The 23,539-nt window shown below is 64.0% G+C and overlaps 3 protein-coding genes across 4 annotated transcripts; 2 read left to right on the top strand and 1 right to left on the bottom strand.

The window, feature by feature from the left end:
- The first annotated feature begins 125 nt into the window (after positions 1-125).
- CHLRE_09g412400v5 (uncharacterized protein) lies at positions 126-3,398 on the top strand. Its single transcript, XM_001696656.2, has 5 exons — positions 126-431; positions 558-630; positions 866-972; positions 1,738-1,787; positions 2,179-3,398. The coding sequence occupies exons 1-5, from the start codon at positions 216-218 to the stop codon at positions 2,300-2,302; spliced, it is 570 nt and encodes a 189-aa protein (XP_001696708.1). The 5' UTR covers positions 126-215; the 3' UTR covers positions 2,303-3,398.
- Positions 3,399-4,534: 1,136 nt separating this feature from the next.
- Positions 4,535-13,578, bottom strand: CHLRE_09g412450v5 (uncharacterized protein). The gene is made up of 14 exons (XM_043066298.1): positions 12,842-13,578; positions 12,407-12,547; positions 12,208-12,248; positions 11,813-11,967; positions 11,581-11,657; positions 11,241-11,351; positions 10,877-11,029; positions 9,052-10,633; positions 8,827-8,867; positions 8,372-8,672; positions 7,885-8,148; positions 5,803-7,586; positions 5,342-5,562; positions 4,535-5,158 (listed from the first exon to the last, which is right to left on the bottom strand). The coding sequence occupies exons 1-14, from the start codon at positions 12,932-12,934 to the stop codon at positions 4,837-4,839; spliced, it is 5,286 nt and encodes a 1,761-aa protein (XP_042921594.1). The 5' UTR covers positions 12,935-13,578; the 3' UTR covers positions 4,535-4,836.
- Positions 13,579-19,538: 5,960 nt separating this feature from the next.
- Positions 19,539-23,510, top strand: CHLRE_09g412500v5 (uncharacterized protein). 2 transcript variants are annotated; one of them, XM_043066299.1, is made up of 9 exons: positions 19,539-19,927; positions 20,076-20,108; positions 20,277-20,330; positions 20,490-20,549; positions 20,726-21,216; positions 21,385-21,540; positions 21,671-22,015; positions 22,214-22,244; positions 22,519-23,510. In XM_043066299.1, the coding sequence occupies exons 1-7, from the start codon at positions 19,687-19,689 to the stop codon at positions 21,830-21,832; spliced, it is 1,197 nt and encodes a 398-aa protein (XP_042921595.1). In that variant the 5' UTR covers positions 19,539-19,686; the 3' UTR covers positions 21,833-22,015; positions 22,214-22,244; positions 22,519-23,510. The 2 variants fall into 2 exon arrangements, with proteins under 2 accessions (XP_042921595.1, XP_001696709.2); XM_001696657.2 differs by having other exon boundaries at positions 22,466-23,460.
- Positions 23,511-23,539: the final 29 nt, after the last annotated feature.

Genomic DNA, 23,539 nt, shown 5'->3' on the forward strand with positions numbered 1-23,539 from the left:
AATGACCTCAGTTCTGCCTGTCGAGGCAATCGACGCATGGTCATTGTCTGGATCCAAATGCGGATCCAAGCTCGGCCTGCACACCTCCCGACTCCCGGACGCACAGACGCACATACATCATTGATATCAAAGAACCCTTCTTTCATAGCTTTCAGTTGACAGACAGGCACTGCACGCTCAAACAGTTCTGTCCTTCAATCAAACTATCTGTCAACATGCCGAAGCGCAGTCAGAAGCATGCATCGGAGGACGATTCGGAGGTTGCGCTCGACGAGGAGTACGAGGCCTCGGAGGACGCGCCTTCAGACGACGACAGCGATTACGAGGAGCAGCCCGCCAAGAAGGGCAAGAAGACGCCATCTAACAAGGAGAACAAGCCGCCTGCAAAGTCTGCAAAGACGCCCAGTAGCGGAGCCAAGCCGCAGGAGAAGGTGAGCGAGGACATCGGGGCATGTTGTTTTTGAAAAGTCGCGACTCGCGCGCGTTCGGGGCGCCTGTGGACAGTCTCGCATACGTGATCAGCTGGTTGGACAACTGACTAGTGAATCTTCCTTCAGGTGATCGAGCGCCTCCGCAAGTCCCTCTACTCGAGCATCAACGCCCAGATGGTCTACAAGAAGGGCATGAAATGTAAGATTGGCCGGGTAAACGTAATGAGTGGGACGTGCGCTTCTAGTTCTGTCTCTCACCACTCTACCAGCTCCAGCCGAGCCAGGGGCCCAGGGCAGAGTCGAGCAGCTCCGGCGCCCTAAGCCAGCCTCGTGTGCGCCTGCATGCGAAAAGCCAAGACGCCCGCCGTTTTCAATCCCTCACATTCTCCATGCCCGTCCGCAAATATCCCTGCCTTGACCCCCGCCCACCGCAGACGGCAGCTCGCGTGTGAACGTGGAGATTCCCAACATGACCCCCGCCGACGTCGAGGCGATGCTGGGGGACAAGCTGTACGGCCGCGCCAGCAAGGGGCCCAAGCAGGTGGGCTGGCACTCGAACGTGACTGAGACGCGGGGGAGAATGGGGTGCCAAAGTCCGTGCCCCAAGCACGTAATCCGCAGTGCCCCCAGCACCCGCAGTCCGTAGCCTCGACCCTGCATGCGTGGGGGCCTTCACTGCGGCCTCAGCTGGGGCCTCTGCTATGGGTGTGCCGCGGGCCTCTTGTTGAGTGGAGGCCCGCTCAATGCAATCGCGCACACATGACCTGGCGAGGTCTGGTGGAATCCAGCAGGGGCAGGGCGGCCAGGGCGGGCAGCAGGCCATGTGGGTAATGGCATGTGGGTCACGGCTAGATGGCGGGGCGCGGGGCGTGCAACAACAGGGTTCAGGCGGCGAGGCCCCGGAATGGGTTGACCAATTCCGCCGTACAGTACTGACCAAGGCGGCTGGGGGGTTGCAAACAAAGCCCTGGGCCGGTTTTCCCATCTGGGTTGCCTTCAACGAGGGTAAGGGCGGGGTCCAAGCCGGGTGCGGGTGCGGCAGCAGACGCGGGGGGGAGGATGGGTGGGGTGGGGTGGGGTCGCCACGATGCCGCCCCTTCGTGCCAAAAGCTTACAACTGAATGCATATGCATGCACGGCAGCGCCTCACAGACCCCATGTCCCGCACTTAGGCCCCCATTTGGCAACTGTCACAACGCCCCGTCCCTGCTTCTGCCCCTGCCCCAGCCGCCGCATCACGGCGCCACGTGACCTTGCGGTTGTGTTGCTGCCGCTGCCGCTGCCGCCGCCGCTGCCGCTGCTGCAGGTGTCAGTGACCACGGGCTGCTCCGACGAGCTGGAGGACGTCATGGGCAGGTGGGTGGGTGGATGTGAGTCGGGGACGAGGGCTCGGGGGTGCTCGGTGGGCGTGGGGACTCAGGGGGTTAGCGAAGGCGGCGGCGCAGGGGGGGGTGGGCTGGATGCACGAGCGACGAGATGTGTGTTTACTCACGGGGAGCAAGCGAGGAATTCTGCAGGGCCGTGCGGCTGCTCGTTATGAGAGCGGCACGGCCAGTTCATGCGGATTTGCATATGGGTTCGCATTGTCCGACACCGTCAGCCACGCTCAGCACCTCCCGCGCGGCAGCCCGCCACCCAGTGCGACCTAGGTGCACCTGTGATGGTGGCACTGCACTCCTCGTACAGCCATATGCCCCTTACACACACACACACCTGTCGTACACGCATGCACCTGCCGTACACGCAGGGCTCCGTACAAGAGCCTGCGGTACGGCGCGGCGCTGGTGCTGCACAACGACACCGTCAAGCTGGTGTACAGCCGCGAGACCGGCATCCTCAAAGCCACGGCCGCCTGCGTCATGCTCAAGTAGAGCGGCGGCTGGGCGGATGCGCGGGCTGGTGCGTGGGCTGGTTCGGGATGCTCAAGTAGGACTGGTCATCGGCTGCGGGATGCTGTGAGAGAGCACAAGCTATCGGGTGCCCCCTCATGGCAGTCCCATGGGCTTACAGGTGCATGGGCGGACCAGGGTGGCCTTGCGGGAGAGGCGAGGGAGCAGCGGAGCCGCGCATGACACGCACGCTGATGGGTGCTATGTTTGGCGCGGGACCACAGACGGCTTCGTGTGACGGCCATATGTATGTGAAGTGCGTGGGTGTGGGTGTGTGGCGGGCGCTGTTATGGAGGTGCTTAGGACAGAGGCGGATGTGAGGGCAAGCCTACGAAAGTCCGTGGGCTCTGCTGCAGGTGGGGAGGGGCGTACCTGTGGCGCGTGTGGGCCGAAGGTTTGAGCTGTGCTGGACAAACATTAGGCCGCGGGCAATGTGCTGGAAGCCGTCCCTGTACATGCATACGGTGGGCCGACAGTGTTTTGCCCGGCCGTGTGGGCCTAGCTAAAGAAATACCGGTACTGTGGCTGGCGCTGCCGGGTGATAAATGTTCGTGAGGTCGAGATGACTGATGTGTTGTCGCGTGAATGCAGGGGCAAGCTGCCATGAGCTGGATGGGCGTAGAATAAAGGCATGTGTGTGTGCGCGGGCGGGTGTGTGTTTGGTCTGGTTCACTTGCATCTCTGGCGGTACATTGCACCGCACCGCAAAGCACGCTCTGTCGAGGTGTGTGTAGGCGGCTGCGTAGGAGGCAAGTGGCCGTAGTGTGATGACGCTGCGTAGGATGTCGGTATTATTAGGCAGGCTGGCTATCTCACAGAAACATCTGGCTATCAATAGTTAGGGGCTACGTGCACTTGCTGGGGCTAGGCTCCCTTCCGGTGAGTGTTTGTGTACATATATATTATGGCATCGGTAGAAACTGGATACGGATACTGTTTGCATGCGTCACACGTGGGTATACCCGTATGGGCGTGTGGGCGGTGTTATGGCCATTACTCCCGCATTCCCCGGATCCCGGGGTGTACGTCGGCATCGCTGCTTGAATTGCGACTACCGCTGATGTAATCTGAGTCATGACAGCAGGGTTTAGGGCCGCAACTTGATTTGATAGCGCATGATTTTCGGCACCCCCTCTTGCTTCAAGCCGTTGACACTGGCTGGACCATTTGCGTACTTCTCAAAACACCTTCAGTACGGTATGATACGGGGAGGTACAACACCCACTTATCCAGCAACCGTAGCAGACACTCAAGGTACGCACCACCATGGCACAGACCTCTAGGAACGAACACCGGCACACAATACGTAGCGGTTCTGCTCTCGGCTGCCCCGTCCAGAGGCAGTAGCGCAAAACAGGTGTGGTCAGCGCAAAGAGCTGCATGGGCTGACTTGCCAAGTTGCAATCCTTTCCCCCTGTCCCCCTCGCCCAGTCTTGCCCCGCCCGGCCGCCCATCTATTCGGCTGCTGCGTCCCGCACGCCGCCGCACCCGGCCTGCCACGGCAGGGGTCACATCCTGACTGTTGGCACATGCGGTTCACAATGGCAGTAGTTTTCATCGTAGCTGTGCATGTCTAAGGAGTTAGACGGAATCAGCACAGCAGGGGAGAGCCCTTCTCTGCAGCCCACACACGTGCAGCGCGTGGTGTGACGTGCGGTGCCTCCGCAGCAGCCATGTCAGTCATGGGTCACCCATCGACGCCGGAATGCCGCAGTGTTTAAGGCCCCAGCCAAATGAAGCAGATGGCCGCCAAGCCGCCGTTACGGCCTTACGGGGTCGTCGGGGTAGGGGAGGGCCGGAGGGGTCGAGGGGGGCCCAGGCGCCCAGCCCAGTCCTGCAACTGATGGGGTCCGGAGGTAGGCCTTGTACACCGGCCTCGAGGTTACACACGTGCGAGGCCGTTGGTGGAATGGATCTGTGAGTGCGACACGGTAAGGGCAGTGCACTGCGTGCTAAGGGACCGTGGCGTGCGCCCGGTGCTTTGGTAGTGCGTTGGCTGCATGCGTGTGGAGGAGGGTGGCGCACAGGGTTCAGTTGCACGCGTTGTGACGCAAAGTCAAAGGGGGACAGGAAGGAGCAAGGGTGGCCGGGCGCCACGACCGCCGGGCTAATAGTGTGCTTAAGTATTTTGTCATTTTGTGCGCGCGCCGTGTAGGTGGGCTGCCGTACTGTGAAACGGAAGGACCGAGCGGCAGAGCCTGATGCGCCGCGTGCTTAGCACAAGCGTTACAAATGACGAATTGGCGGGTGCTGAGGAAGCTTGTTCAGCTAGCAATCACTTACACGCACATTTGGTCATCCGTCATTGATGTTGCCATTGCTTTGAGTACGGTAATGAAGTTCATGGTCAAAGGACGCGGGGACTTGCGTCCAACACGATACTGTACCCCGCAAGTTCTGACTCAAATTCCCTAATTGTCTTGCTGCTCCAACGAGACCCGCACCGTATCACGTCATCTTTGGTCACGGTTCCAACTGACAGCATTTCAGTACGTCCTTCAAGTTGCACACGATCTTTATTTTCCTGGCACGCCAGCGGCAAGAACGATCACCGGCAACAAGTGCTGCTGCTCTCCCACACCTTCAATGCCCCGTTGCCGCGCCGCCGCCACTCCCGCTGCCGTGAGCGTCACCGACACGTCAGGGCACGTCCCCGCACCCGCACCCGCCACCGTCCCCGGCTCCGCTGCCCCCACGCCCGCCGCGCCGCCCTCAGCAGGCGCGACCGGCTGCGCCGCGATGCTGCTACTGCCGCCGGTCGCCTCACTGCCCGGCTGCTGCTGCTGCTGCAGCCGCACCAGGCCGCGGTTGTTGAGGACGAGCATGTCATAGAAGCACCTGGGAGCAGGGCCAGGCGCGTGTCTCCTTAACGGTTGTTTTGGGTTGTGTGTGCACTGCACAGCTATGATTCTAGAGGCAGATAACAAACATGGGTTTGAACATGCCTAGTTGTTGGGGTGCAGACAGACAGCCCAATCACTCAGCAGTCTCCGCCAACAAGCCCAGGCCACAAAGCCGCACCTGGCCGCTTCCCGCCGGCTGCGCCCCGTCACCATAGCCTGGAGGCTGGCGGAGGCTGTAGCAGCAGACGCAGAAGCAGACGCAGCAGCTGCGCCGGCAGCAGCGCCAGGCTGCAGCTGCGTGGCCGGCAGTAGCGCCTCCTGTGTGGGGGGCGCCAGCCGCGGCTGTGTGGGCTGCGGCTGCTGGGCCTGACTCAGCAGCAGCAGCTTGGCTTGGGAGTCCTGTGGGCAAAACGCGTGGGTGTTTCGGGCAACGGGAGACGGCGTTAATGTCATGACCGCAAGGCAGCTGCAAGGCGGCAAACGTGATGCCAATGAAATCCCGGTGTCTTTATACGTTCTTGTCAGCAGCGCGGCGACGCATAACAACACACACACACACACACACACACACACACACACACACACACACACACACACACACACACACACACACGCAAGCACGGCAGCGTACGACCCCACCTGTTGCTGCTGCTGTGACAAGGCCACCACCGCCCGCGCCACTGCATCGAACTGGACCATCGTGCGCCCCAACAGCCCACCGCCGCTACCGCCACTACCGCCACTGCCGCCGCCGCTTAGGGCGCCATAGCTGCTGCTGGTGCTCGGCAGCGCCGCAAGCCCCTCCTGGTCGCCGCCGCCGCCATCAAAGCCGCCACCATTGCCGGCTGACGGTGTCGCGCCGCCGCCGCCGCCGAAGCCGCCGCCAATGCCGGCAGACGCGCTGCCGCCGCCGCCACCCAAGGAGTACGACTGCCGCGCGCTACCCACAGCAGCCTCGTCTGACGCCGCCGCGTTGCCGTCATGCCGCGACTTGGCAGCGGAGCCAAGACCAGCCGCCGCCGCCGCCGCCGCAGCGGCTGCTGCGGACTGCTGAATGCCGGGCTGTGCGAAGGGTGTCACGTGCGGTTGGCCAGCACCCACACCAGCAGCCAGCGCCGCCGCCGCTGCCATCGGCTCCCGCTGCTGCTCCTGGCTCCCATGCGCGGACGCGGCCCTGGACATCCGGCCGCCACCGCCGTCAACCGCCGCCGCCTCAGCCGCCACCGCGTCATCACCAAGGGCGTGGCCATGCGCCTGCAAGCCCGGCTCCAGATCCATGTCCGCGGGCTCTTCACCAAGATCTGGGCCCATGCCGGAACCGGATCCAGATCCGAATCCGCCCAGCACGAGCTCGTCCTGGCTGGCGGCGGCGGCGGCGTGGCCCGTGCCGCCACCGGGTTGCTGCTGCTGCTCCTGCTGCTGGCCCGGAGCAGCGATGGCGCCGGCGGCGAGGGGCGCGGCGTGCTGCGGCGGCGGCGGCGCCGCCGCCAGTGTGCGCCCGCCTCCGGCGGCGTTTCGCGGCTGCAGCGGCTGTAGCAGCCGCAGCGGGCTGAGCACCTCGCTTCCGCCTGACGGCACGCCGCCCTCCTGTGCCGCCACCACCGCCTCCGCCTCCGCCGCCGCCAGGTCCGCCGCCGCCGCCTTGCCGCCGCCGAGCTGCTGCTGCTGCTCCAGCGGCATTTGCGCTCCTGGCTGCGCCCCTGGCTGCAGCTGTGGCGGCTGGTTCTCCTTGTCAGAGTGCTCGAGGAGGAAGGACTGGGACTGAGACTGAGAGCGCGTCAGGGCTGCCGCCGCCGCCGCCGCCGAGGCTCCGGCGTCAGCCTCGGCGGCTGCCGCCGCACCAGCACCGGCGCTTGCGGCCGGGCTGCCGCCGCCACCGCCGCCACCGCCGTCGACGTCCATGTGGTCGTCAGCGCCCTGCTGGCACAGCTGATTGGCATTGCCGCAGCTGCCGCCGCCAGCTGCCGCCACGCCGGCCTCCTGCATCTGCTCCTGCTCCTGCATCTGCTCCTGCATCTGCTCCCGCAGCTGCACCTGCTGCATCTGTAGCTGATGCAGCTCAACTGTAGCACCAGCCGCCGCCGCGGGCGTGCCCGCACCCGCCAGCCCCGCCGCCGCCCTGAGGCTGCCGCGAAGCAGGCCCGTGTCCAAACCGCCCGCGGCGGCGGCGGCAGCCGCACCACCCATAGCCATAGCCCAGCCGCCACCGTCGCCCGCGCCATCGGCGGCCTCGGCGTCGGCGTTGGGTGTGCCGGGCGGCGGGCGGCGATGGATGCCGGCGGCGGGCGAGGGCGCGGGTGGGTGGTGGCGATGGTGGTGCTGGTGCTGCTGGTGGTGGTGGCGGAAGGCCGCCCCTGCGCCTCCACCCAGGGCTGCGGCGGCCGCCGCGCCCATCTGAAGCGCGTAGTGCGGCGCCATGTGGCCTGTGTGTGTGTGTGTGTGTGTGTGTGTGTGTGTGTGTGTGTGTGTGTGTGTGTGTGTGTGTGTGTGTGTGTGTGTGTGTGTGGGCGGTCGGGCGCAGAAAGCACACGCGTCATGTACTCTGATGCTTGCGCGTGTTGCAAATGTGGTATGGCTTCTCACCACACACGCGCTTATCACACCGAGACACCACGAAGACTGTGCGGATGTCGATCATCCAGGCGTGCGACGCCCACACGCGCCACAGCGCACAACAGCATGTTGCGTCGCCAACACCCGACACACCGAGCAGCCGCCCACCTGCCGCCACCCGGAACAGCGCCTGAAGGTGTGGCGCCAGAGCCGAGCCGCCGCCGCCCACTGCTGCCCCCACGTCGCCCACTGCTGCCCCCACGTCGCCGAATGCGGCGATATCACTGACACCACTGCCGCCAGCACAGCCGCCAGCACCGGCCCCGCCGCCCGGCGGCCGCCCCAGCAGCAGCAGTCGGCTGCTGAGCAGCGCGCGGCGGGCGGTGCGGCCGCCACCGGTGTTGCCAGCGACGGGGCCACCCAGCGGCGCACCTGCAGCGCAGCACAAGCGCACATTACGGCATAGTGTTACGGCATAGGTCCACAAGCATTGCAGTCCTCCTGAACGCGTTTCATGGCTCGCCCGAAGCTCGCGCTGTAGAAACTTGCAGACCTCACAAACCCAACTATCAACAAGGCCGATGCGGGCATGTACATTCGGCACCAACACCAACACCAACCAGACCGGCACCATACTGGTAAAGTGGCCACTCACCCGCTAGCGGCCAGCCACCAAGGGCCGCCGACCCAGCCGCGAACATCGCGCCCGCCGCCGCCGCCGCATCCGTCTCGCCAGCGCCTGCCGCCTCGCCGCCTAGCGCAGCGTTGGCATCAACTGCTACAGCCGCGCGCCTTGACCGCGGCGAGGCTGTAGCAAGTGGGGAAGGCGCGGGGCTTGCAGGGCCGGCGGCGGCGGCGCCGCTGCCAAGGGAGGGGCGCGGGCGTTTGGCGGCGCGACGGCTGGCTGCGGCCAGGGTGAGGGGCGCTCGAGTGGCGTCGAGGAGGAGGGAGCGGTCCTGTGGTTCGGGATGAAGAAGGGCTAGGGAATGAGTGCGGAGGGAGTTGCGTGCGCACGCTTGCAAGTCAGAATATCTCCGAACTAGATGTTACTACGCACGTTACAGGTAAGCAAGGGCCGCACGCATCAACACCCCACAGCCACGAACCCACCTGCAGCCACTCGCGCAGGTGTGATGGGGGGATGCCGGGCGCTGCGAGGGCAACAGGGCGTCAAGGAGGGATCGTTCCAGGATTGAGATTAGCCCCGACCGAAGAAGCACAGCGACTGACAGGGCAGGGGCAGGGTGGCGACATGTCGTGTGCACTTTAGTACCACAAACCCCAACCCCTCCCTCTCACTCTCCTCCTCCCCTCACGCTTGTCAAGCCCACGCACCATTATCAACGGTGACCGGACGACGCAGGGGCTTCCGGGCTGCCGCCGCCCCCGCAGCAGCAGCCCGCCGCGGTGCTGCCGCCCCAGCGTCCAGAGGCGACTTGGCAGCAGGCGACACCGTCACAGCACCAGCAGCACCAGCAGCAGCACCAGCGGCAGTAGCACCAGCGGCAGTAGCACCAGCGGCACCCGAAGGCCGCTGTGCCGGTGATGCTGCTGCGGTGCCCGTCGTAGGGGCTGCAGCAGCCGCGCCCGGGCTGCCGGCAGTAGCAGCGTCAGTTCCCGGTGAGGCGCCGGCGGCAGTAGCGGCAGCAGTAGCAGCGGCGGCAGTAGCAGCGGCGGCCGACCTGCGGGTTGGCATCCGGCGAGGCGCCTGCTGCACTGCCTCCGGCTCCGCCTGGCTTGATGGTACCGGCTGCTCCATCGCCGCCGCCGCCGCCCCTGTGCCGCCCCCCGCCGCCTCAGCCTCCTGCATCTGCACATCCGCTGCAGCGCCAGCACCGGTGATGGCGGTGGTGGCAGTGGCAGTAGCAGCAGCACCAGCGGGAGAGGCCGCGGCGGCCACGTCCGGCGCCTCAACCTCCATGTCCTCCTGCTGCGGCTGCTGCTGCTGCTCTTGCTGCTGCAGCTCCTCGTCTGCCCGCTCCCCCTCCTCCTCCTCCTCCTCGCCGTCCTGCTCGTCTTGCGGAACGGCGTAGGGGTCCGCCGCCGCCTGCGCCGCCGCCAGCGCCGCCGCCGCCGCGGCCAGCTCCTCGCCAGTCGGCCGCAGCACCGCTACTGCCGCCGCCCCCGCCATCCCGGCAGTAGCACCGGCAGTAGCAGCGCCGACCACAACACCTGCATCCGCCTCTGCGCCCTCCTCCCGCTCTACCTCCTCCGGCTCGGCGGCAGTTGAAGTGGAGAGGGCAACGCCAGAGCGCGGGGCCGCCCGGGCCTGACTACCGCCGGTAGCAGCATCCACCACATCCACACCCACATCCAGACCTGCACCCGCGACACCGGCACCCACGCCGCCACCGCGGGCACCGCGGGCAGCACTCGCTGAGCCGACGTCCCCAACCTGCTCGCCAGCCGCCGCCGCGCCGCCGCCGCCCGCCTCACCGCTGTCGTCGGCCAGGTCAAGATCCAAATCCAGATCCAGGTCGGCGCCGACGCCGCCCGCCGCGCCGTCGAGATCCGGCAGCAGATCCAAACCGCCGCCGCCGCCGCCACGCGCCGCCGCCGCCGTGCTCCGCCGCCGCTCCGCCGCCGCCGCCGCCTTGGCACTGGCGGCGCCGCCAATGCTCTCGCGCTCCCTACTCATCAGCGCGGCGCCGCTGGCGCCGCCGCCGCCGCTGCTGGGGCTGCCGACACCGCCGCCCCCCTCCCCCGTCGCCGCCGCCGCCGCGGCGCTAATGCCGGGGCCGCCGCCGAGGCTGTCGCGGCCCAGCAGCGCCGCTAGGTCCGTCATGCCGCCTGCTACTGCCGCCGGACCGCCGCCAGGCACGGCGCCTGCTACTGCCGCCGCCTGGGCCGGCGGCGCGGCCCGCAGTCGCTCGATCTCAATCTCCTCCAGATCAAAGGCGAACGGGTCTCCCGCGTCCTGTAGGCGAGCAGTTTGACAAACAACTTATCAACGACAATGCACAGGACGAAGGCTGTTGCTTTTTCCGTGCATGCGTGCGTGCGCGTCTGGGGCACGTTTTCGTGTGGGCACAGCATTCAAACACACGGTAACCGCCGATCAGCGCAGAACACAGCAACAGACCTATGCTGCGGAGCACTGCTGGCCGGCAAAGGGCGCACAACGAAGCCCCCAGCCACCCCAACCCACCCCTCCCCGCACCTCAAAGACCTCCATCTCCACGCCGCCGCCGCCGCCGCCGCCGTCCAGCCCGCCACTGCCGCCGCCACTGCTCAGGCGCGCCGCCGCCCCCAGGTCCCCGGACGGCGCGAACAGCAGGCTGTAGCCGTGGCCGTGCAGGCTGTAGCCGGCGCCCTGGGGGGGGGTGAGGTGGTGGGGGTGGTGTGTGGGAGGAGGAGGTTTTGGTGGTGGTTTTGGTGGTGGTTTTGGTGGTGGTGGTGGTGGTGGTGGGAGCGTGTAAGCTATGTGCTGCGTTGAGGGGCTGCGGCAAGCATGGGGGCCCAAGCCACACATCCTCACATACCCCCACACCCACACATCCTCACACATCCCCCCACACACGCACCTGGCTGAGGCCGCCCTGGCTCAGGCTGGCGGACATGCTGGCCGCGTGGCTCTGGCGCCGCCGCCGCCGCCCGGCCGCACCGCCGCCGCCGTCCGTGTCCGTGGCGGCCGCCTGTGTGACACGTGAGCAGGTGTTGGCGGCACGTGTTGGCGGCGGTGAGGAGCACACGAGCTTACAACAACGCCTGGAAATGCCACGCTTCTCCAACCCAAGCCACACGCCCTCCCTCGCTGCCGCCCTCCCTTGCGCCCCTCCCCATTTCCCCCTCCCCAACCCATATCCCCCCCCCAACACGCACGCACGCACACACACACACACACACACACATACACACACACACCTGCAGGTCCGCCATGACCGCCTCCAGGTCCAGGGCTGGCTGCAGCGCCCCACCCAGATCAAAGCAGCCGCCGTCGCCTATGTGGGTGTGTTGGTATGCGTTGTTGGCTTGCGGGACACCCAACAGCAAGGTAGGTGGGGGACGGTTGGGGCAGTCCGACGTGGCGACACGCTCAGTCGGCACGAACACACGAACCCAGACCTCCAATCCCCCCCGCACCCCGCCGCCTCACCCGCCAGCAGTGTCAGCTCCTCAATGCCATCAGGCAGTGTGATGTCGTCCAGCGGCGCAGTCAGATAGGCATCGCCGCCGCCGCCGCCGCCCCCACGACCCGCCTTGGCGGCGGCGGCCGCCGCGGCCTTGGTCAGCGCCGCGAGCTGGTCCGGCCTGTGTGTGTTCATGTTTGTGTGTGTGTGTGTGTGTGACTGTGTGTGTGACTGTGTGTGTGACTGTGTGTGTTTGTAGGTGTAGGCGCGTCATTGCAGCATGCAGTCGTTTGGGTTGTTGTGGCGTCGGGAGTGCCAGCCCCAATCCCTCTGAGCAGCAGCCCCCAGGCGTTCCCCTTCCGTGCGCACCCACTCACACCCACACCCACACCCACACCCGCACCCACCCACCCACCCCCACCTGAACGCCAGTCGGATCTTCACCAGCGCATCTTGCGTGTCCTGTGCGTCCGTGCCAGGCGCCATGCAGGGTGTCAGGCGTCAGGCGGGCACGGCAGGTTATGTGAAGCTCCCCCCGCCCATAATCCCCCTCCTCCCCTCGCTCCTCCTCCTCCTCCCCATCCATCCTTCCCCCCTCCTCCTCCCTCCTGCTTCCTCACCTGCAGCAGGTACGCGACCTTCTTGGAGTACAGCCGGCACACGCCCAGCAGCAGCTGCCCACTCAGCCGCAGCGCCATGGGCGCCGCCACCTCGGGCTCCAGAAGCGCGTCCACCGTGCCGGGGATGGAGGCCTCCGACACCTGCATGCATGCAGGCGCGGGTGGAGGGCAGGGAGAGGAGGGGGGTAGGGTGGGCATTGAGTGTGAAAGGGGTTAGGGGCTCCGGAGCCATGGGGGTTTGCGGGGGTTCGTGTCATGTGCAACGCGGTGCCACCGGCCATGACGCTTGCTCCAACTGTGACGTACCGTATCAGGACGTCAGGAAAAGCGCTGTGCATGGCGCCCATCATCATATTCGCTGCCTATCAGCCCCCGGCTGACTCAGCTTCTCGGTTAGAATAGCTTTCTCAGCCCCGCCCCCATCGCGCCGCTCACCTGGCTGCGTTTCAGTCCGCGGTCCATGTGTGCCGCCATCCACACCAGGCCCAACGGCCCCTTCCGGGCCAGAATCTGAGTCGAGTAGAACATTCTGTGCCGTGCTTTGTGTCACGTGTGCCCCAATAGAGCTGGTGTTGTGCGCGTGAGAGTTGAGCTGGTGATTTCGGGTCTCGGGTCGGCCACACGAAGACACGCTGGTCGGCCCAAAGACGCCGGTCGGGGCGTGAGCTCAGACACCTGGTGATAGGAGAGCTGAATGTCGCTGCATTTCAGCGGTAATACTTAAGCATGCGGGCGACTGACTGGACTCGGAGGAGGTGGAGTGATGCCGACGTAAAATGGCCACCAGTTGGCGACTTGAATGGACCCTACTCCAGTGCCCTTTCAGCTAGCTGCTGCTATGTTGGCGTAGGAAAGAGCCTCCGCCTAGCGAGTCCACAGCGATGCCACACGACGCGAAAGGGTCCTCCTGATAATGTGCCAGACGTATTCCGGCTACTGAATGATTGTCGTAAACCGCCAAGATAGATGCTTCGCTGGTCAGGAAGCACGCGGCCGGCTCCAGTCAATAGGCTGGCTGCGACCACCTGTCGGTGTCGCCAGAATGTAACCTTCTGAGCTGAATATTGTTACTGAAAGCTAATGCGTCCTATGAGCAAAGCGACGAAGGATCGGGCAGTCGACAGGTGCAAGTGCAGAACTGTAAGCCAGAGTAAGAGCGCTCTGAGATGAAAGTCAAGTAATTCTGTTCAGGAAGTCAATGACAGGTTAATGATGCATTGCCTGCCGTCAGTGATGGGGCGTGGACAACTCGCGCCCGAATGGGAGTTCGAATCCAAATCAGTTATCAGCTTACACAAGGCCCTCTGAGACCCGTTGCATGCTACTGTGACACAATTAATGTCACCCAACGTATGCAAGCTTTGCGCAAACGCCCAAGTCTTGCCGGGCAAATGAAATTGAGATGCTCAGTGAGATGCTGCCCGCTCCGTGTGCTCAGAGCAACAGGCAGCCACATTGTAATTGTTAACCTATGTCATCCAATCCCTTTGCGCATATCGCTGCAAGGGCGCTCGCTTAGGTCTCACTGCCAATTTTACGGCCAGTACTTGCGAAACAACGTGTTGACAACGGCGCAGCGGCTAAGGCTCTGGAGGCTGGGAGGCAGGCGCAGTGCACGGTGCTGTGTAAGATTCCGCGGTATGGCGCCAGGCGGCGCCCGGGGCGGTCGAGCTGTGTCCACTGCTAGTCCGTGCATGCTGGGCAGGCATGGGCAAGGCGGGGTGAGGCGCCCTACACTCGGGGAAAGCGGAGCGGGTAAATGCACACATCTGCAACCATGCAAGGGTCCTGGTTATTCGGTCTCACTCTTGTGGAAAGTGAAAGAGCGAACAGGCGGTCAGTCGTGCACGGCGTGGCCATGGGGGAGGCGTGGGCGCGGTAGTTGGGCCGTTAGGCGCGGTAGCAGCAGCGGCGGTTCGCCGCACGTGCCGCTGGCGCGCCTGCAATGCCAGCCGTCCACTTGGTCTCCCGTGTTTCCGTCGCGCCTGCCCGGTGCGCGGTAGCTCACGGCGGGACTCTGCTGGCGGGCGCGGCGCTGCGCACAGCGACACCAGGGGTATGGCCAGGGTCCAGAACCGACACCACGGGTTTTGTTGACCCTTGTGCGGCCCCGAGGCCCCGACCATTGAGGCCTTGCGGGTGAGGTCGCTACGCCTGCCAGCAGGCTGCCACGTCACTGACGTGTTAGTTACTCCCGCCGGCGATCGCGGCGCTGCATGCCGCGCGGTCTGCCGGTCCCATGCACAGGGCGCATCTCCGCACGGCGCGACGTCCGCCAGTACCACGGGGGCTCACCATGTGTGCTCAACGCAAGCCTGCATGCCTCCGCACACGCCTTATCCGCCCCGCCCTCTGGCGCACCCCCACGTGGCCTGCCCATCTCTGGCTATGAAATGAAGCGGGGCAGCACCCCTCCAGCCACCTCCCACGCCCGGGCCGCGCCTGGGGATGCGCTGTGTGGGCGCTAAGGGCTGTGGTGGGCGGTGAGCCGAGCGCACCGGTGCACGTCGGCGGCTCTTAGTTACCCACAGCCGCCTGCACCGCATTGCACAGGCACTGTGTCGGGCATCCACACCATGGCGGCCTTCGAAAGGAGCCACAGCAGCCCCTGCCAGCTTTGGGCACAGTGTGTAGCCTTGCACGCACCCCTGGGCTGGGCGCCGCCTAGAGGGGGTCCGTGCGCGAGCTGCTTTGCCCAGGTGTGATGCCGACGACTGCTATGCATGTATCTAGAGGCGCGTGGAGGGCTGGGGGCAGGAATGTGATGCAGCAGAGGGGCGTGGCGGGCGCAGGGAGTGCGCGCAGGGCACGGCCAGGGTACCGAGGCACGGCCCGACCTGGCACACATTTGTGGTGGTGCTGGTGAACGCGGCGAGAAATCAAATAAACACATATACGACTGAGGCATACGAAGCACCGCGCGAGCTGCATTCGGTCGCGCTTCGAGAGTTGTTTTCGGCTTTCTCGCGCGGCCGGCCCGGTCGCAAGCCGCTGAGGGTCTGGCCGAAAGTCGTCACTTTCCTGGCGTCGGTTCCTTCATTTGCCTATCAGCATATAGGTGCGCCCGAATGACCGCAAACGAGCTACCTTGAAGTCGGGGTAGCCCGAATCCTAACGAAATGCGGACCCGGCGAACATGTGGGCATGCCCACCCACGCGCCAGCTAGGCGCCCCGTACCCAGCCAGCGAGCTCCTAGCATGCCTAAGTGGACACAAGTATGGAACAAGCAGGCCTGGGCATTTGTGTGGCCGCCGTGCGGGCGCCAAGCCCGTCCGTGGGCTGTTCGGCGTGTGGGGTGGCCGGACGCCCAGCCACCGTGTAGCTCATCCATGTCCAGTCCTGGAGTCCCAACAGCCGTTATAGCATGCCAGCTACCATGGCTTGCCTGTGCAAGCCGGGCAGGTACAGCGCCCAGGCTCCAAGGCATGCCAGCGGCCCATCCCCCACCGCCGCAGTCGCACGCCCTCAAGGCCCCGCACACGGAGCCTGCATGCCTCCGCACACGCCTTATCCGCCCCGCCCTCTGGCGCACCCCCACGTGGCCTGCCCATCTCTGGCTATGAAATGAAGCGGGGCAGCACCCCTCCAGCCACCTCCCACGCCCGGGCCGCGCCTGGGGATGCGCTGTGTGGGCGCTAAGGGCTGTGGTGGGCGGTGAGCCGAGCGCACCGGTGCACGTCGGCGGCTCTTAGTTACCCACAGCCGCCTGCACCGCATTGCACAGGCACTGTGTCGGGCATCCACACCATGGCGGCCTTCGAAAGGAGCCACAGCAGCCCCTGCCAGCTTTGGGCACAGTGTGTAGCCTTGCACGCACCCCTGGGCTGGGCGCCGCCTAGAGGGGGTCCGTGCGCGAGCTGCTTTGCCCAGGTGTGATGCCGACGACTGCTATGCATGTATCTAGAGGCGCGTGGAGGGCTGGGGGCAGGAATGTGATGCAGCAGAGGGGCGTGGCGGGCGCAGGGAGTGCGCGCAGGGCACGGCCAGGGTACCGAGGCACGGCCCGACCTGGCACACATTTGTGGTGGTGCTGGTGAACGCGGCGAGAAATCAAATAAACACATATACGACTGAGGCATACGAAGCACCGCGCGAGCTGCATTCGGTCGCGCTTCGAGAGTTGTTTTCGGCTTTCTCGCGCGGCCGGCCCGGTCGCAAGCCGCTGAGGGTCTGGCCGAAAGTCGTCACTTTCCTGGCGTCGGTTCCTTCATTTGCCTATCAGCATATAGGTGCGCCCGAATGACCGCAAACGAGCTACCTTGAAGTCGGGGTAGCCCGAATCCTAACGAAATGCGGACCCGGCGAACATGTGGGCATGCCCACCCACGCGCCAGCTAGGCGCCCCGTACCCAGCCAGCGAGCTCCTAGCATGCCTAAGTGGACACAAGTATGGAACAAGCAGGCCTGGGCATTTGTGTGGCCGCCGTGCGGGCGCCAGGCCCGTCCGTGGGCTGTTCGGCGTGTGGGGTGGCCGGACGCCCAGCCACCGTGTAGCTCATCCGTGTCCAGTCCTGGAGTCCCAACAGCCGTTAAAGCATGCCAGCTACCATGGCTTGCCTGTGCAAGCCGGGCAGGTACAGCGCCCAGGCTCCAAGGCATGCCAGCGGCCCATCCCCCACCGCCGCAGTCGCACGCCCTCAAGGCCCCGCACACGGAGCCTGCATGCCTCCGCTAAAGCCTTATCCGCCCCGCCCTCTGGCGCACCCCCACGTGGCCTGCCCATCTCTGGCTATGAAATGAAGCGGGGCAGCACCCCTGCAGCCACCTCCCACGCCCGGGCCGCGCCTGGGGATGCGCTGTGTGGGCGCTAAGGGCTGTGGTGGGCGGTGAGCCGAGCGCACCGGTGCACGTCGGCGGCTCTTAGTTACCCACAGCCGCCTGCATCGCATTGCACAGGCACTGTGTCGGGCATCCACACCATGGCGGCCTTCGAAAGGAGCCACAGCAGCCCCTGCCAGCTTTGGGCACAGTGTGTAGCCTTGCACGCACCCCTGGGCTGGGCGCCGCCTAGAGGGGGTCCGTGCGCGAGCTGCTTTGCCCAGGTGTGATGCCGACGACTGCTATGCATGTATCTAGAGGCGCGTGGAGGGCTGGGGGCAGGAATGTGATGCAGCAGAGGGGCGTGGCGGGCGCAGGGAGTGCGCGCAGGGCACGGCCAGGGTACCGAGGCACGGCCCGACCTGGCACACATTTGTGGTGGTGCTGGTGAACGCGGCGAGAAATCAAATAAACACATATACGACTGAGGCATACGAAGCACCGCGCGAGCTGCATTCGGTCGCGCTTCGAGAGTTGTTTTCGGCTTTCTCGCGCGGCCGGCCCGGTCGCAAGCCGCTGAGGGTCTGGCCGAAAGTCGTCACTTTCCTGGCGTCGGTTCCTTCATTTGCCTATCAGCATATAGGTGCGCCCGAATGACCGCAAACGAGCTACCTTGAAGTCGGGGTAGCCCGAATCCTAACGAAATGCGGACCCGGCGAACATGTGGGCATGCCCACCCACGCGCCAGCTAGGCGCCCCGTACCCAGCCAGCGAGCTCCTAGCATGCCTAAGTGGACACAAGTATGGAACAAGCAGGCCTGGGCATTTGTGTGGCCGCCGTGCGGGCGCCAGGCCCGTCCGTGGGCTGTTCGGCGTGTGGGGTGGCTGGACGCCCGGCCACCGTGTGGCCCGGCCGTGTTCAGTTCTGGAGTCCCGACAGCCGTTATAGCATGCCAGCTACCATGGCTTGCCTGTGCAAGCCGGGCAGGTACAGCGCCCAGGCTCCAAGGCATGCCAGCGGCCCATTCCCCACCGCCGCAGTCACACGCCCTCAAGGCCCCGCACACGGAGCCTGCATGCCTCCGCACACGCCTTATCCGCCCCGCCCTCTGGCGCACCCCCACGTACACAAACAGTGAGAGAGATCGCAGTACAGATGTACACACCCACAAGCACAAACTCGCACATATCCACATATTATGTGAAGGGAGATATAGACAGGGACAGTACGCTGTGTGTGTGTGTGTGTATGTGTGCGTCACAGTAGCTGGGCACCTGTCTCCGTGCAACTAACCCGGCATGCCCTCAGAGGATGAGGTTGTTAGCCGCATGGGCTGGCGCATCGCCGGCTATCAGCGGCCTGTGCCCCTCAACGCTCTCACCATGCGCGACGGCACCGCTATGCAGCTGGCAGGTGTCAACAAGGCGCGCACGCCCGTGCACAACGGCCACATAACTGAAGTTCTGGGCGGCCTCCTTGCGCCGGCGCCTGGACGCCAGCGCCTGGTGCTATTTAGCAGCTACACGACGTCGGTTTGGCACGTGCGCCGGGAGTTGCAACTACTGCAACACAAAGAGTTGCTTTGCTTGGCGGCTTGCTGTTGACGGCATTACTGGTATGCTGGGCAACACGCACACTCATGGCAGCTCATCTGAAGCCTGCGTATGCGGCGCCTACCCATGTCCAATGCCTTCCAATGCTGCCTGGGGCACCAGCCGGAAATGCCCCTGCCCCTCGCCTGCACCACTTCTGCTGGAGCTGCCCTATAGCGCAGTGCAAGTGGTGGATCTGCTGCACGACGCGGCCCAATGCAGCCCGCCGCACGGATGCTGGCTGCCGCATCCAGCGGCACCACGTGTGGCTGCTGGAGAGCCCGGGCCCCGCACCGGTACAACAGTGCGTGTGGGAAGTGGTGGCGCTGGCGGCCTTGAACTGTGGGTATGCCGGGACATTGGTTCCTTCGTTCCTTCGGTTCGTTCTCTCTTACTTGCGATTCCAACCCCTCTGCCTGCCGAACAGCACTGCGGAAATTATGTGCATTACCAACTAGTCTTACCTTTGCTTGGCTTTGAACCGGAACTCAAGAAGAACACGTCTTAAGTTGCATGACGGCTAGCTCATTTTTCTGTCAGGGATTCAGGGGCCATGTTTGGGACCCATGAGCCCGAGGAGGGTCCGCCTGTGCTAACCCTCATTCATTCATTCGTTCTTTGGTATCGTAACCGCGGCCCCCTGCCCCGCATTGCACCCAGCACCCTGCTGACGATGTCCCCACCCTGCACCACCCAGCCAGGCCCAGCCTCGCGGCCCCCAGCGATGAAGGACTCAAGCATCTGGACACAATACCGTATAACAGGCAGGTTAGGAGTTTTAGTAACTTACTCTGTCTTGTTTTAACTCGGAGTTTGGCTTCTAAATTATCGCCGGCCACGCCCGAGAGCTTTCGTGAAGCCACGAACAAGTACTGTCAAGCTGCCTCTCTTGCTTGCTCTCTTACTTTTCCTTCTTGCTTCTGTTGACATGAGTTTATTGAACGCGTTGTGGGCATCATTAACGGGGCAGCAGCAGTCAGGCCTCGGGCGCAGGGAGAGGAACACGATCGAGCTCATTGCAAAGCGATTCAACAAAGATGCGGATTGGCAGATTGGCGTTGTGAGCGCACTGTGCGCAGAGCCACGGGGAACGCGCGACTACATCTTTGGCACCGTGTCGAACGCCACGCGGCAGCTGGAGCTTCTGAATGCCGTTCTACGGAAGCATAGTGAGTGCATTTTGTTCGCACAGGGCGAGTACCTCCACCAGCCACCGGCTGCACTGAGGCATCTTTCGGTCGAGCGTTAGCGCCTGCTGCATCCCCAAGCATCAATTACCTGCAGCTGTCTGATATGACCTGCTTTCCGTCTGTGCAGGCCCAGCGGCCCCGGCGAGCACAGCAGGCGCCGGTGAGTTCAACGCAGGGTTCATGGGGCACAGTCGGGTTGGACAAGGGGCATGTGCATTTACCATCCAGCGCCGCAGGCGCCACGCGGTGATGGTAACACGGCTGTATCATGTATGGATAACCCAAGTCACGAAGCGGTCCCTACTGACGTGCACCACAAACCATGCAGGTGGCGATACAAGCGGCGCTTCACGCACGGCGCATCAGGCCAACCAGCAGGGAGGTGGGTCTGGTGTTGTGCACCCGTGCATGGGACTCCGCACTCGCTCGGGGGCAGCATGGGCTTTGCTGTGCTCGTCGGAGCAACAGAGGGCAACTGACAGCTCCCAACCCGTGCGTGCCCGCTGTGTGCCGCCTCCCCACCACCACTCACTTCATGCAGCTGCAGCGGGTGGCCCCGGGCTCGGTGGCGCCGCGGGGAGGAACGAGCTGGCAAGCGCTGGTGAGGTGTGCATCGTGGGTGTACATGCTATTTTTGGTCTTGTGTTCACCGGTGACAAGTACGAATTGCTGTATCAGCGCGCGTGGGCTGTATGTGGTGCATTCAATAGAAGTAAGGCTGGTGATGCCCGCTACCTTCATGCACCAATGGCCGTTCTTTGTTGTGTGTGTGGACAGAGCCGATGCGCGAAGTCATACGTGCGGCAGTTCGCGAGACGTGGCAAGAGCTTGCGGCGCGGCAGCGGCTGGCACGCAAGCGCAAGTCCTTTTGCGAAGCTAGCAGCCGGGACGTGGACGTGCTCGTGCACGGCGCCCAGCTGGTGGAGGTCCGCGGCGAGGCATTGGCGCCGCAGGACGTTCAGGTACCGGCTGGCACGCCCGAGTGCGACAGCTTCGTGTGGGAGCAGGGCGGCGGCGAGAATGCCATGACACCAGCGCTCCTGCAGTACCACCAGACGCAGTTAGAGAAGTTTGGGGTTAGTTTCGACAAGCCTGGCGGCTTCAAGATGAACGACACACACAATAAGGGCGAGCTCATCCCGTTCAAATGTGGCGAGCAGTCCTTCTCCGGCGGCTTTGACGGCTGTGTCGCCCCGTACGGCTTGGATCCGGAGTCCATCGTGTACCAAAGCAGAATCATCTATGAGCACAAGCGTTGGGAGATAACGGTAAGCGCGGCAGAATCCGGGGTTTTGGCCGTGTCCCCGTGATGAATTGTGACTGGGAAGAACTAGCATCTTACGGTTTAAATAAGGGGGCGATGCTAATGAGCTCATCAATAGGCAGGCGCGGTGTGAAACCTGTTGCCGTGTGTTTGAATACACGCCAACCTGTAGGCCACCGACAAAGACCAAGCAATTGTGCAGCTGCTGGGAGCGTACGCCTACAACTCCTGCCCCGTGCTTTTGGATCTTACCAACGGCCAGACGCACAACATCTACACGATTCGCGGCACGTGCATTTATCTCTGGAAGGACCTGAAGCCCACGCAGGTTGGTAGACAGATGGAGGGGGGGGAACAAGGCCCGTATCCTGATGGCATACATACGGTACATGGCGCGCAACCGCCATGTATGGATGTGTGCCTGATGCTGTGGTATGCACATGTGCTTTTCGGTGCAGGCCTACTTCCTTCAGGCGCGGCACCTGCAGGCAGCAGACCACCTCCGTGCAGCCCTCGACTTGCAGCTGGGCCAGATCCCGGAGGAGGAGCAGCGGACCATGCGCCACGTGCGACAGGCCCTGGCCCCCGCCATGATTGGCGGTGCCGCCGCACCGCAGTAGCAACTGCACTCGTTGCTGCCGCCGTTCATGGCTCCAGGGGAGCACGAGCCGGTGTCTCAGGAGCTGGTCTGCTAGGGACGGCGGACTTCACTTAGCCGCCCGAGGAGCAGATTCAGATCCCCATCCACCCTGTCCCTCACGCCTGTCCCTGCCCGCGACCCCATCCTTCTACATGTAGGCATGGTGAGGCACAGGCGATTGGAAAGCTGTCTGGTACGGTAATCTGCTGTGGTGATGTCCCCTCTGCCTTTGGGCAGCCTCATGCATGCGCCCCGCTGTCGCGATGTGCTCCGTTTGTGCTGCTGCACCAACCAGCCAGCCAGCACTAATAATAAAGCTGTATCACGCTGTTGCGCCCATCGTGCGTGTGCAAACGTCCAGGTGCTTACACAGCACGATGGCCAGCACGGTGGTGAGTCGCCGGGGCCTGCGTTCGTGTGTGTGGGTCAAAGTGACATGCTGTCGGCGCATGGGCACAGGAATGTGACTTGGGGACGACATGGGGACGACATGTGGAGTAGTTGCCTGTCGTAAACCTTAATCATGAGTGGCGTGTTGTGATGTGTACATCTGCGCCCGCCCCAGAACTCCCACCTGTTGAGCCCCACATGTGTCCTCATCTGCTATCCGTAGGCCGGCTGCTGTTGACAGTACGGTGCTCACACCCCAACGCCAACCCTCACCAGGCCGCGGGTCCGCTTGGGCACCAGGGCCCTCACAACACCGTGATGAAGCGGAGTAATGCACTGCTGGCAACCCAGCGGCTTCCTGTGTGCTGCCTGCCTTATGGGCGCCCCTGCTTTGCGGCCCGCCGGGTGCTTGGCGGTCATTCGGTGCTTGTCTGGTCGGCTGCTCAGCTGTCAGGTGGTCGCTTGTGCTGGCGTGCTGCTACCCTATGGGCGGGGGCGCTGTCCCTCAGACACGTGTCAGACAGATAAGCCGCTGCCCAATGACATGTGTGCGTGTGGTGATTTTGTTTGGCTGGGCTCGCTGTCGGCGCAAGTGGATTGTAGCAAGCGGGCATTCGGACATCATTCGGTATCCACTTGGTAGATGTTGCTAGCAGCACCAGAACTGTGTACAAGATGCTTGGGCGTTCTGTGCAGTTTGGGGGTTTGGTGTTCCTGGTAGGTGGCTTTTATTACACACGTGCAGGGACAGGCGCCTGGGCGCCGAAGATGAATACGGCGACAGTTGTGTCAACTGCCAAGGCTTGAGCGCGTGTTAATGTGCGTGGCTTTCGCGCCTCTCCACATGACTCGCTGGGAATGCGTGCATGGAAGTGGTCTGGAGTCGGCTGCTGCACTTGAAAGCGAGAGGACAGAACCGCAGGGGTACAGCGAAAGCTTCTTATGGCAGTAAGCTTACACAAGGCTGCAACAATGGCCACAGCAAGCGGCGTGAATGTCCAACCAGGGTCAAGGATGGCGCTACTACAGACGTGTTTTGTTTTCCACCCAAGGTCTTCGGGCATCAGGGCCCAGTAGTTGCGGCGTGCATGTGCGTAGCGGAGGGGGCGAGCAAGGCCACGTGGAGCAGTAGAGCGCGGCGCCGCCCAAGAAGCGGCGCCGGCGCGCAGGTTGAGGCCGGCCGGTGCCTGCTTAGGGTCTTTGCTGGCGAGCATAGCACAGCACAGTATACGGTAGGCCGTACGCAGCAGTGAGGAGTGTTGTGGCTAGAGGATTTCCTGCTGTTTGGTTGATTGCT

This window comes from Chlamydomonas reinhardtii, chromosome 9 (assembly GCF_000002595.2).
Source record: "Chlamydomonas reinhardtii strain CC-503 cw92 mt+ chromosome 9, whole genome shotgun sequence".
In the NCBI taxonomy this organism is placed as follows: domain Eukaryota; kingdom Viridiplantae; phylum Chlorophyta; class Chlorophyceae; order Chlamydomonadales; family Chlamydomonadaceae; genus Chlamydomonas; species Chlamydomonas reinhardtii.